Source organism: Salvelinus sp. IW2-2015, linkage group LG20 (assembly GCF_002910315.2).
Source record: "Salvelinus sp. IW2-2015 linkage group LG20, ASM291031v2, whole genome shotgun sequence".
Classification (NCBI taxonomy): Eukaryota; Metazoa; Chordata; class Actinopteri; order Salmoniformes; family Salmonidae; genus Salvelinus; species Salvelinus sp. IW2-2015.
Window position 1 is genome coordinate 30,922,710 of NC_036860.1, and position 13,009 is coordinate 30,935,718.

The 13,009-nt window shown below is 42.5% G+C and overlaps 1 protein-coding gene across 1 annotated transcript in view; it reads left to right on the top strand.

The window, feature by feature from the left end:
- LOC111980912 (calpain-5-like) overlaps positions 1 to 13,009 on the top strand; it is a 61,821-nt gene that overhangs the window by 10,001 nt on the left and 38,811 nt on the right. Inside the window, exon 2 of the mRNA XM_024011966.2 lies at positions 12,440 to 12,612. Coding sequence (XP_023867734.1) covers positions 12,448 to 12,612 — 165 coding nt within the window. The 5' untranslated portion in view covers positions 12,440 to 12,447. The remainder of the gene's footprint in view (positions 1 to 12,439; positions 12,613 to 13,009) is intronic.

Consider the following 13,009-nt stretch of genomic DNA (forward strand, 5'->3'; position numbering starts at 1 on the left):
AAGATTGAGCTCAGGTGCATCCTGTTTCCATTAATCATCATTGAGATGTTTCTACAATTTGATTGGAGTCCACCTGTGGTAAATTCAATTGATTAGACATGATTTGGAAAAGCACACAACTGTCTATAAACGGTCCCACAGTTGACCGTGCATGTCGCAGAAAAAAACAAGCCATGAGGTCGAAGGAATTGTCTGTAGAGCTCCGAGACAGGATTGTGTCGAGGCACAGATCTGGGAAGAGTACCATAAAATGTCTGCAGCGTTGAAGGTCCCCGAGAACACAGTGGCCTCCATCATTCTTAAATGGAAGAAGTTTGGAACCACCAAGAACTCTTCCTAGTGCTGGCCGCCCTGCCAAACTGAGCAATTGTGGGAGAAGGGCCTTGGTCAGGGAGGTGACCAAGAACCCGATGGTCACTCTGACAGAGCTCCTCTGTGGAGATGGGAGAACCTTCCAGAAGGACAACCATCTCTGCAGCACTCCACCAATCAGGCKTTTATGGTAGAGTGACCAGACAGAAGCCACTCCTCAGTAAAAGGCACTTGACAGTCCGCTTGGAGTTTGCCAAAAGGCACCTAAAGACTCTCAGACCATGAGAAACAAGATTCTCTGGTCTGATGAAACCAAGATTGAACTCTTTGGCCTGAATGCCAAGCTTCACGTCTGGAAGAAAACCTGGCACCATCCCTATGGTGAAGCGTGGTGGTGGTGGTGGTGGCAGCATCATGCTGTGGGGATGTTCTTCAACGGCAGGGAATGGGAGACTAGTCAGGATCGAGGCAAAGATGAATGGAGCAAAGTACAGAGAGATGCTTGATGAAAACCTGCTCCAGAGTGCACAGGACCTCAGACTGGGGAGAAGTTTCACCTTCCAACAGGACAATGACCTTAAGCATGCTGCCAAGACAGCACAGGAGTAGCTTCCGGACAAGTCTGTGAATGTCCTTGAGTGGCCCTTCCAGAGCCCGGACTTGAACCCGAGACCTGAAAATAGCTGTGCAGCGACGCTCCCCATCTAACCTGACAGAGGTTGAGAGGATCTGCAGAGAAGAATGGGAGAAACTCCCCAAATATAGGTGTGCCAAGCTTGTAGCGTCATACCCAAAAAGAATCGAGGCTGTAATCGCTGCRAAASGTGCTTCAACAAAGTACTGAGTAAWGMGTCGTGAATAGTTATGTGAATGTGATATTTCAGTTTTTATTTTGTTGTTTTTGCTTTGTCATTATGGGGTGTTGTGTGTAGATTTAATCAATTTTAGAATAAGGCTGTAACGTAACAAAATGTGGAAAAGGTCAAGGGGTCTGAATACTTTCTGAGAGCACTGTATTTTACAGCAAATGTCATGATGAAATAATGAAAGTATAATTGATCAAATTGTCACGAGGAGGAGCATTGGCGACCTTTAGAAAATGTAATAAATTGAAAATGAGTAATTCATTTCAGAAAAATAACTTGCTTTTCTATTATCCACCTGGACATTTCCAATGATGACATTTATATAAAACGTGTTGATTAATTAATGATTAAGTAAATGATGTGATGAATACATTATTTTTATGCAATGACAAGGTAAACTAACCATTTCATTGATGTAAATGCTTCAGGTGACGAGGTCACACAACACAGACAGGCAGGTGTGGAGACTGGGACAAGTCTCTATAGGATCAGAAGAAGAAAGAAAGCAGAAAAGCATAAGCATAAGAAAGCATAATAGCAGGATCTAACCCAACTTGCATCTTGTTAGTCTCATTTAAAGAGTGAATACAAATGTATTGGGGATTAAAATAGATTTGTTAAGGTGACTAGACCTCTAATTCACACATAGAACTAGAAAATATTTCCCGAAGAAAATGTGTGCTTGCTTTAGTTGTCAACGTGTTTTATAGTAGTGGAAGAAGTTGGCACACTAATGACCTGCTCCATTGGTAGTGTCTGACAATACCTTGTAGGCTATCCAGTATAACCACACTTGTTACAATAGGCTACGAAGTAAAGCTAATGATGCTAATATTTTTGAATAGTAACATGTTTATTATGCCTACCATTAGCCTGTAAACCTATTATTCAAATTCATAAACTTGTCTCCAATCAATTACATTTAAGCATTTGGCCTATTAGCTGTTGATTGCTGCTAAACCAAATACATGACCGTGTGTATGTTCTCAAACCTCACCCCCGAGCTCTGGCCATCGACCCATTTGTGCTCGTCTTGCATGGAAGWGAGTGGGCGTTTGCCCGCATGGGGGTTTTCCCTCTGCAGTCTCGATTGAGACTGGTCTGCACCATCTGTGTCATGTTTTGGCTCCAACTGCAACCTCTTTATTTCTCCACGTATTCAGCTGATAAATGCAATCAGTGAGTCTGAATTGAATCAGCTGCCTTCGTCAATATTAGGGGTAGGCTATTTATTTTATTATGACAATATCAAATGTCGCATTTATCCATCTGTGAATAGGCTATTGATGGCAACTATTGAGGGCAAACCCAATAGTTAGCCTCTGAAATGGTGGTGATGGCCTCCATTTGAAGTAGATTTGTACCAGATGAGAACACCTCTGTAAAGCAAAGTTGATTATGAGAGAATAGGAGTGTTGATCTAGGATACGGTTCCCCCTGTGCATGTGATCTTATTAACTGGGATTTAAAAGCCAAAATGTCTCCTAAATCAGCACTCCTACTCTGGAAGCACTTGATAAATACGGGCCCATTCCTAGTAGGTGGTAGGCTTTTGGAAATGTCCCCAGCTCATAGTGCCATATGCTCTCAAAGRCCATAGGCTGTGTCTGTGTCCCAAATGGCACCCGATTCCCTATAAAGTGTACTACTTTTGACCAGGGCCCATAGGAACTATAGAAAATAGTGTACCATTTAGTATGCACCCTGTGAGTCCATATTAATAAATGGAGAAAAGCAGAATGTGGACATGAATAATTCACTGGTTTAACGGTCGGATCTCGAAGTTGGGAGCTTTGAATGACAGCCAGCAGCTTAGGTGTTGTGCAACTTCTTTGTCAGTGTAGGCCCTATTCCTTTTACTGCCTTCAGTTATTGTCTAGGCTGGGTTACTACTACGTAGCTGTAGCCTATAGGCAGACGTCATGTGTGTAGGCTACTGTAGTTCAAATGTCTAGCCAAAATGTTAATCAGAAAATAGGGTTGGCAGTAGGGTGTGTGTCCGTGTCTGCGTATGCGTGTTACATGTGTGTTTACTGTTGTATCATTTCCTGGTTGGGTTTAAATTAAAATGATTCCTTATACCTCTGGAAGATGATGTATACTGTACGTCCCTTGATACAAATTTGTACCTCACTCGTCCAAGTTAATACGATTTTAAAACCTTTTTAGAGATTTGATTTGGCATTCCTCCATTTTCTGTGATCTCATGTTGCCGGAGACCACTTCAAGATAACTTTTATGTTGAATAAAATGCCATAAGGTGTAAATAATTTAGTTTTAATGGCCGTATTTCTTTTGATTTAAATGTTTTATTTCATTTTGATTCAATGTTGACTTTCATGTGCTTCTGTTGCATGACATGTCCATGTCAGGAAAAAAATGTTGAAAGAAGACCAAATGTTATGCGTTTGCCTTTGAATATGTCACAGCAGGTCAGACTGAGTTTAGAGGAGTAGGGTAAAGTTGCCCCCTAGACGCTGATCTTAGGTAAGTTTAGCATTTTCCCCACTAATGGTTAAGGTTAGAATTGGGAGATAGGAAACTGATCCTGAGTCTGTATCTAGGGGAATATTCACCCTGGAGCAAAATTTGAGTCTAATAACCTAAAGGATAGGGGGTAGTATATACTGTTTGGTCTATGTGCTTCTGTATTCTACTTCCATTCTTCTCATCGTGTGTCTTTTTATCTTGCTGTTTGTGTTTCTGGTTCATTTCTGGCAGTTATTGAAGTGTGTGGTGTGGTGTTTGGTCTAAAGTTWGCCMCTAAAAGGCTTCTGCCATCCATCTTTTCCATGCTCCTGTGGAGAACGATCTGTCTGTGATTCAGTTTTTCTTGTTTATTCCTGGCACATTTGAGACTGACAGTCAACATCAGACAGAGACAATGTTACATGCTTAAAAAGACAAGTAGCCTAACTACCCTCACACACACACACACTCCTCCTCTTCCCATTCTGGCCCTCCATAAGATCTCATTACTTGTCCTCTTCCCCACAGGCAAAAGAACAGTGTGTTTTCTTGAACCTAGTTGCCAAGCAGAAAATCCTTCCCATTCGTTTATTTCCCAATGGCCTTTTAGATTTTGTTGTTGTATGATTAAAGCCGATTTAAAAAGATAAAGAAACCAGCTGTGTAGCTAATTGATATCAGGGCTGGGGTCAATTCGAATTGAAACAGTAAATTCAGGAAGTAAACTTAAATAACTTTTTTTTTTTTWAATAATGAAAAAACACCATCTTCTTTCAATGAGTTGTCAATAAACTGAGGAGTAGAAGCTATTTATTTCAAAAGTTTATTTCAAATTGCAAAAGTGATTAAAATCGATTCCTGAATTGACTGCCTTCAATTCGAATTGACCCCAGCCTTGACAGATTTGCCTTTTGATTAGTCAACTCATTCCATGTAAGCCTGTTGGACCTGTGTGTACTGTGTAGGCAATTTGGCAGCCATTTTGTGTCATCACAGGCCAGTAGAAAATCATAAGTTTCAAATTAACCTAGAACAAAACATCCTGCTTGGTGTCTATGGTGATGGAGATTTGTTAAGTTCTTGGTCTCCTGTCACATCGTATGGCGAGGTCATCAACAGCTCGTTGATTTGTGGCTCCAAAAATGTTGGCTTGTTCCCTCAACAGCTCTGTCCTTCTGTATCTCTCTGTCTCTCTCTCTCACCTTGTCTCTCTCGCTCTCAATTCAGTTTTATTGGCATAAAAAACTTGCAAAAGCAAGTGAAATCAAATTTTATAAATTGTTTTTATATATAGCCCTTCGTACATCAAATTAAATGTATTTATATAGCCCTTCGTACATCAGCTGATATCTCAAAGTGCTATACAGAAACCCAGCCTAAAACCCCAAACAGCAAGCAATGCAGGTGTAGAAGCACGGTGGCCTAGGAGATACAAATTTATCCTCAAGGCCCTAGAGCCATTCTCGCTCCATATCGAGGAACCAGGCTATGAGGAGTGGCCTCGATACTTCCCTCTTGGGCTTGGTTAGCCGGGTGGAGATACTCATTAAACAAGATACATGGCACGCATTGTTTCACAAACTGCTTTCGACTCAAATGACACATCGCTCCAACTGGTCAAAAATAATATATATCACATAGTTTACGTCTCGAGAGGTGTCGTGTCAGCAAGTCACGCACCATGCTTAGGAGTACAAAGGATCTTCATGTCTGTGCTTGTGCCTCATTAAGTACGCCCTGGTCAGCAATTACGAGCACTTACTGGCATTCTACTCGCTCCTGGGTCTCTAGAGAGTGTTGAAAACAGCAGATCTGGGACAACTAGCACGTCCGTGAACAGGTCAGGGTTCTCCATAGCCGCAGGCAGAACAGTTGAAACTGGAGCAGCAGCGCGGCCAGTGGTGGCATGGGGACAGCAAGGAGTCATCATGCCAGGTAGTCCTGAGGCATGGTCCAAGGGCTCAGGTCCTCCGAGAGAGAGAGACGAATTAGAGAGAGCATACTTAAATTCACACAGGACACGGATACGACAGGAGAAGACTTCCAGCTATAACAAACTGACCCTAGCCCCACACATAAACTACGCAGCATAAATACTGGAGGCTGAGACAGGAGGGGTCAGGAGACACTGTGGCCCCATCTGATGATACCCCGGACAGGGCCAAACAGGAAGGTATAACCCCACCCACTTTGCCAAAGCACAGCCCCCACACCCTAGAGGGATATCTTCAACCCCCAACTTACCATCCTGAGACAAGGCCGAGTATAGCCCACAAGATCTCCGCCACGGCACAAACCCAAGGGGGGGCGCAACCCAGACAGGAAGATCACGTCAGTGACTCAAACACACTCAAGTGACGCACCCTCCTAGGGACGGCGATGGAAAAGCACCAGTAAGCCAGTGACTCAGCCCCTGTAATAGGGTTAGAGCAGGAATCCCAGTGGAAGAGGGGAATCGGCCGAGCCAGCAGAGACGCAAGGGCGGTTCGTTGCTGCCAGGAGCCTTTCCTTCACCGTTACTTCACACTCCTGGGCCAGACTACACTATGCATATGACCCACTGAAAGAGATGAGTCTTCAGTAAAGAGCTAACGGTTGAGACCCGAGTCTGCGTCTTCTCACATGGCAGGTACAGCCACTTCCATAAAAATGGAGCTCTATAAGAAGAAACTGCCCTGCCTCCAGCTGTTTGTCGCTTAAGAAATTCTAGGGACAATTAGGAGGCCTGGTCTTGTGACCGTAGCCGTACGTGTAGAGTATGTACGTGGCAGGGACACAAATCGGAAGTAAGTAGGAGCAAGCCCATGTAATGCTTTGTAGGTTAGCAGGTAAACCTTGAATCAGCCCTTGCCATAACAGGAAGCCAGTGTAGGGAGACTAGCACTGGAGTAATAATGACACATTTTTGGTTCTAGTTCAGGATTCTAGCAGCCGTATTTAGCACTAACTGAAATGTATTTAGTGCTTTATCCGGGTAGTCGGAAAGTAGAGATTGCAGTAGTCTAACCTAGAAGTAACAAGCATGGATGAATTTTCTGCATCATTTTTGGACAGAAAGTTTCTGATTTTTGAAACAGTGTCCTTGAAACAGTCTTGATATGTTCGTCAAAAGAGAGATCAGGGTCCAGGTAACGCCGAGGTCCTTCACAGTTTTATTTGAGACGACTTTACAACCATCAAATTAATTGTCAGATTCAACAGAGATCTCTTTGTTTCTTGGGACCTAGAACAAGCATCTCTGTTTTGTTCCGAGTTAAAAAGTAGAACTTTTTCACCATCCACTTCCTTATGTGTGAAACACAGGACTTCTAGCGAGGGCAATTTTGGCCTCTCACCATGTTTCATTGAAATGTCACAGCTGTGTGTCATCTGTATAGCAGTGAAAGTTAACATATAGTTTTCGAATGACATCCCCAAGAGGTAAATATATAGTGAACAATAGTGGTCCTAAAACGGAACCTTGAGGAACACCGAATGTACAGTTATTTGTCAGAAGACAAACCATTCACAGAGACAAACTGATATCTTTCCGACAGATAAGATCTAAACCAGGCCAGAACTGTCCGTGTGACCAATTGGGTTTCCACAAAAGTCTCTCTCCAAAAGAATGTGGTGATCGATGGTATCAAAGGCAGCACRAAGGTRTAGGAGCACGAGGACAGATGCAGAGCCTCGGTCTGARGCCATTYAAAGGTKATTTACCACCTTCASAAGTGCAGTCTCAGTGCTATGATGGGGTCTAAAACCAGACTGAAGCATTTRGTATACATTGTTTGTCTTCAGGAAGGCAGTGAGTTGCTGCGCAACAGKTTAATAAACAATARACAAAAGCGAGWAGAAACAAAACAACAAAAACAACAATTAGAATTGAACAGTAAATATTGCACTCAAAAATGTTTAAACAATATGCACATTTAAAGTGTTATTATTAGCTATGTACAGTGTTAGCAATGTGCAAGTAGTAGTACAAATAGTAAGGGAAGATAGATAAACAGTTATTACATTACATTTAAGTCATTTAGCAGACGCTCTTATCCAGAGCGAAGTTATATATTAGTGGTATTTACAAAGTTGTTTGTGCTCCACTGGTTGCCCTTTTCTCATGGCAACGAGCCACAAATCTTGCTGCTGTGATTGCACACTGCGGTATTTCGCCTAACAGATATTGAGTTTATCAATGTTTGATTTGTTTTCAAATTCTTTGTGGGTCTGTGTGATCTGTGGGAAATATGTGTCTCTAATGTGGTCATACATTTGGCAGGAGGTTAAGAAGTGCAGCTTGGGGCCCATAGGCAGACCTGCCCCTGCCCCCCCCCCCCATTCTTCCCAAACAGACTCCCCTTCTGTGTCTAGGATGAACAATTCATCTCTGTGGCTGGGCAGGTGGTGTCGTCCCAGCTTGAGTCCGGAACCTTGGTTCTACTCCACACATCTCACCGGTCTTCTTATCAATCAGGAGAGGCCTTGAGATTAGGGAGTCAGTACCCTACATAATTGCTCTTCTCATACACAGGATAAACACATATTTCTATTTTAACAAATGTGCCATCTATTCATACTAAGATAATATAATGATATGAAACATATTGAGAAAATATGATAAAAACATTAAGATATAAGACAGTGCTATAGGACACTAATGTATGATTTATCAGCTCTAACACATGGCTCCTATCCCACCCTTATGGACAGGCCCCCTGTTGACTTTCCTGCTGACCAAATACCATTGCACATACAGTACCAGTCAAAACTTTGGACACACCTACTCATTCAAGGGTTTTTCTTTATTTTGACTATTTTCTACATCGTAGAGTAATAGGGAAGACATCAAAACTATGAAATAACACATAWGTAATCATGTAGTAAACAAAAAAGTTTTTAACAAATCAAAATAGATTTTAGATTCTTCAAAGTAGCCAGCCTTTGCCTTGACAGCTTTGCACACTCTTGCCATTCTCTCAACCAGCTTCACCCGGAATGCTTTTCCAACAGTCTTGAAGGAGTTCCCACATATGCTGAGCACTTGTTGGCTGCTTTTCCTTCACTCTGCGGTCCAACTCATCCCAAACCATCTTAATTTGGTTGAGGTCGGGGGATTGGGGAGGCCAGGTCATCTGATGCACCACTCCATCACTCTCCTTCTTGGTCAAATAGCCCCTACACAGCCTGGATGTGTGTTGGGTCATTGTCCTGTTGGGAAAACAAATGATAGTCCCACTAAGCGCAAACTAGATGAGATGGTGTATCGCTGCAGAATGCTGTGGTAGCCATGCTGATTAAGTTTGCCTTGAATTCTAAATAAATCACTGACAGTATCACCAGCAAAGCACCATCACACCTCCTCCATGCTTCTCGGTGGGAACCACACACGTGGAGATCATCCGTTCACCTACTCTGCGTCTCACTAAGACCAAAGGACAGATTTCCACCGGTCTAATGTCCATTGCTTGTGTTTCTTGACCCYAGCAAGTCTCTTCTTATTGGAGTCCTTTAGTAGTGGTTTCTTTGCAGCAATTTGACCATGAAGGCCTGATTCACGCAGTCTCCTCTGAACAGTTGATCTTGTGATGTGTCTGTTACTTGAACTCTGAAGCATTTATTTGGGCTGCAATTTCTGAGGCTGGTAACTCTAATGAACTTATCTTCTGCAGCAAAGGTTACTCTGGGTCTTCCTTTCCTGTGGCGGTCCTCATGAGAGCCAGTACCATCATAGCGCTTGATGGTTTTTGCAACTGCACTTGAAGAAACGTTCAAAGTTCTTGAAATGTTTCGTATTAACTGGCCTTCATGACTTAATGATGGACTGTCGTTTCTCTTTGCTTATTTGAGCTGTTCCTGCCATAATATGAACTTGGTCTTTTATCACGGCTATCTTCTGTATACCACTCCTACCTTGGCACAACACAATTGATTGGCTCATTAAGAAGGAAAGAAATTCCACAAATACATTTTTAACAAGGCACACCTGTTAATTGATATGGATTACAGGTGACTACCTCATGAAGCTGGTTGAGAGAATGCCAAGAATATGCAAAGCTGTCGTCAAGGCAAAGGGTGGCTACTTTTGAAGAATCTCAATTTGTTTAATTTTTTTTGTTTACTACATGATTCCATATGTGATATTTCATAGTTTTGATATCTTCACTATTCTAAAATGTAGAAAATAGTAAAAATTAAGAAACGCCCTTGAATGAGTAGGTGTGTCTAAACCTTTGGCTGGTACTGCAGATCATTCCATCTAACCCATAAAACATTCATCAATACTGCTAAGCCATTTACAGTTTTAATTATAAACATACGAAAACGTGCTCAAGTAAATCTGTCACTTTCCAACAATAGTCAAGGATTTTCTTAATTTTGGGTRAGTCACTGTGGTCAGGTATTTCTGCCACTGTGTACTCTCTGTTTGGGGCCAGATAGCATTKCTATTTGCTCTGTTTTTTGGTTGATTCTTTCCATTGTGTCAAATAGTTATCTTTTTGCTTTCTCATTTGGTTGGATCTAATTGTGTTGCTGTCCCGGAGCTCTGTGGGGTCTGTTTGTGTTTGTGAACAAAGAACCAGCTGGCTGAGGGGACTCTTCTCTATGTTAATCTCTCTGTAGGTGAGGGCCTTGTGGTTGAATGTGTGGGCATCACTTCCTTTTAGGTGGTTGTAAAATTTAACTGCTCTTTTCTGGTTTTGATAACTAGCGGTTWTAGTCCTAATTCTGCTCTGCATGCATTGTTTGAGGTTTTGCGTTGTACACAACGTATATTTTTGCAGAATTGTGCGTACAGTCTCAATTGGGTGTTTGTGCCATTAGTGCGTTCTTGGTTTGTCTGGCTCTCTCCCTCTCGCTCTGTGTGTGTCTGACTTAATATTTGCTAATGTTGTCTACCCAACACCATTCTTTTGTAGCTGCAAAGATGTTTCTGCTCTGTTTTTATGGACTCTGTTTACAATGGTGCTTGAGGCACAGCTGTCAGTCAGGCTGTCAGTCCATTTGTGATATACAGTGCATTCGGAAAGTTTTCAGACCCCTTGACTTTTTCCAAATTTTGTTATGTTAATCAATCTAAAAAACAATACCCCATAATGACGAAGCGAAACMTTTTTTTGAAATTTTAGCAAATTTATTGACAATAAAAAAACATACCTTACTTACATATGTATTCAGACCTTTTGCTATGAGACTCAAAATTGAGTTCAGGTGCATCTTATTTCCATTGATCGTCCTTGAGAGTCCACCTGTGGTAAATTCAATTGATTGGATATGACTTGGAAAGACACACAGCTGTCTATATAAGGTCCCACAGTTGACAGTGCATGTCAGAACAAAAACCAAGCCGCGAGGTCGAAGGAATTGTGCGTAGAGCGCCCAGACAGGATTGTGTCGAGGCATAGATCTGGGGAAGGCTACCAAAACATTTCTACAGCATTGAAGGTCCCCAAGAACACAGTGGCCTCCATCATTCTTAAATGGAAGTAGTTTGGAACCACCAAGACTCTTTCTAGAGCTGGCCGCCCCGGCCAAATTGAGCAATCGGGGGAGAAGGGCCTTGGTCAGCGTTGGAGGTGACCAAGAACCCGATGGTCACTCTGACAGAGCTCCAGAGTTCCTCTGTGGAGATGGGAGAAACTTCCAGAAGGACAACCATCTCTGCAGTACTCCACCAATCAGGCCTTTATGGTAGAGTTTCCAGACGGAAGCCACTCCTCAGTAAAAGGCACATGACAGCCCATTTGGACTTTGCCAAAAGGCACCTAAAGGACTCTGACAATGAGAAACAAGATTCTCTGCTCTGATGAAACCAAGGCTGAACTCTTTGGCCTGAATGCCAAGCGTCACATCTGGAAGAAACCTGGCACCATCCCTACGGTGAAGCATGGTGGTGGCAGCATCATGCTGTGGGGATGTTTTGCAGATGCAGGGACTGGGAGACTAGTCAGGATCGAGGAAAAGATGAACGGAGCAAAGTAGAGAGAGTTCCTTGATGAAACCTGCTCCAGAGCACTCAGGACCTCAGACTGGGGTGAAGATTCACTTTCCTACAGGACACCGACTCTAAGCACACATCCAAGACAACGCAGGAGTTGCTTCGGGACAAGTCTCTGAATGTCCTTGACTTTACCAGCCAGAGCCCGGACTTAAACCCGATTGAACATCTCTGGAGAGACCTGAAAATAGCTGTGCAGCAACGCTCCCCATCCAACCTGGCAGAGTTTGAGAGGATCTGCAGAGAATAATGGGAGAAACTCCCCAAATACAGGTGTGCCAAGCTTGTAGCTTCATACCCAAGAACACTCAAGGCTGTAATTGCTGCCAAAGGTGCTTCAACAAATTGCTGAGTACATGGTCTTTCTATTTTTTATTAATTTGCAAATATTTCCAAAAACCTTTTTTTGCTTTGTAATTATGGGGTATTGTGTGTAGATTGATGAGGATGGAAAAAAACAACTTAATCCATTTTAGAATAAGGCTGTAACAAAATGTGGAAAAAGTCAAGGGTCTGAATACTTTCCAAATGCACTGTATAGTAGGCTAAATTGTATTTTACTTTTAGTTTGCTCTGAGCTTAAAGCAATGGTGGAAGTTGGATACACTTTTTCCAACCACAGACATTTGGTAGAAACACCCAATTCTGAATTGAATGTCTAATAGTATTTGTCAATAGTGTAGCCTACCCAAATAAGGTTAAAAAAAAATTAACTGACACATGCTAGTCTTCAAGGATATCAGATACTTGTTGCTAGGAGGTCAGTTCCAGGTCACTAACAGAGCCCCCTGTCTTTTGTGTCTGGTCCGTACAGGCAGGAGGATGTTCTCGTCAGTGAAGGCCTTCGAGGGGCAGCAATACTCCACCCTGAAGAGGCAATGCCTTGCCAGTGGCCTTCTGTTTGAAGACCCACACTTCCCCGCCTTGGACGACACCCTCTTCTACCAGGGCAACAGGATTGGACARGTGCACTGGAAGAGACCCCAGGTGAGGGAGCTTTCTGGCTATCACACACACTAATACTACTACTACTTCTTACACTAATATAAACATTATTTTTAAATCAGATTTTTTTTAGGAAATGTCCTTTTTTAAATTGCATTCATGGTTTATTTGGAAAGGGACATATTCAAGGATCTGATGATTTGGACAGGGGCCTACTCGAGGCTTTGATGAAGGCGATTTATGCCGAAATGTAAGCCTTTTGTTTGTTTGTCCCATCAATAAATCTATCCGATTTACAGATGACAGCTTTGCACACTCTTGGCATTCTCTCAACCAGCTTCATGAGGTAGTCACCTGGAATGCATTTCCATTAACAGGTGTGCCTTGTTAAAAGTCCATTAGTGAAATTTCTTTCCTTCTTAATGCGTTTGAGCCAATA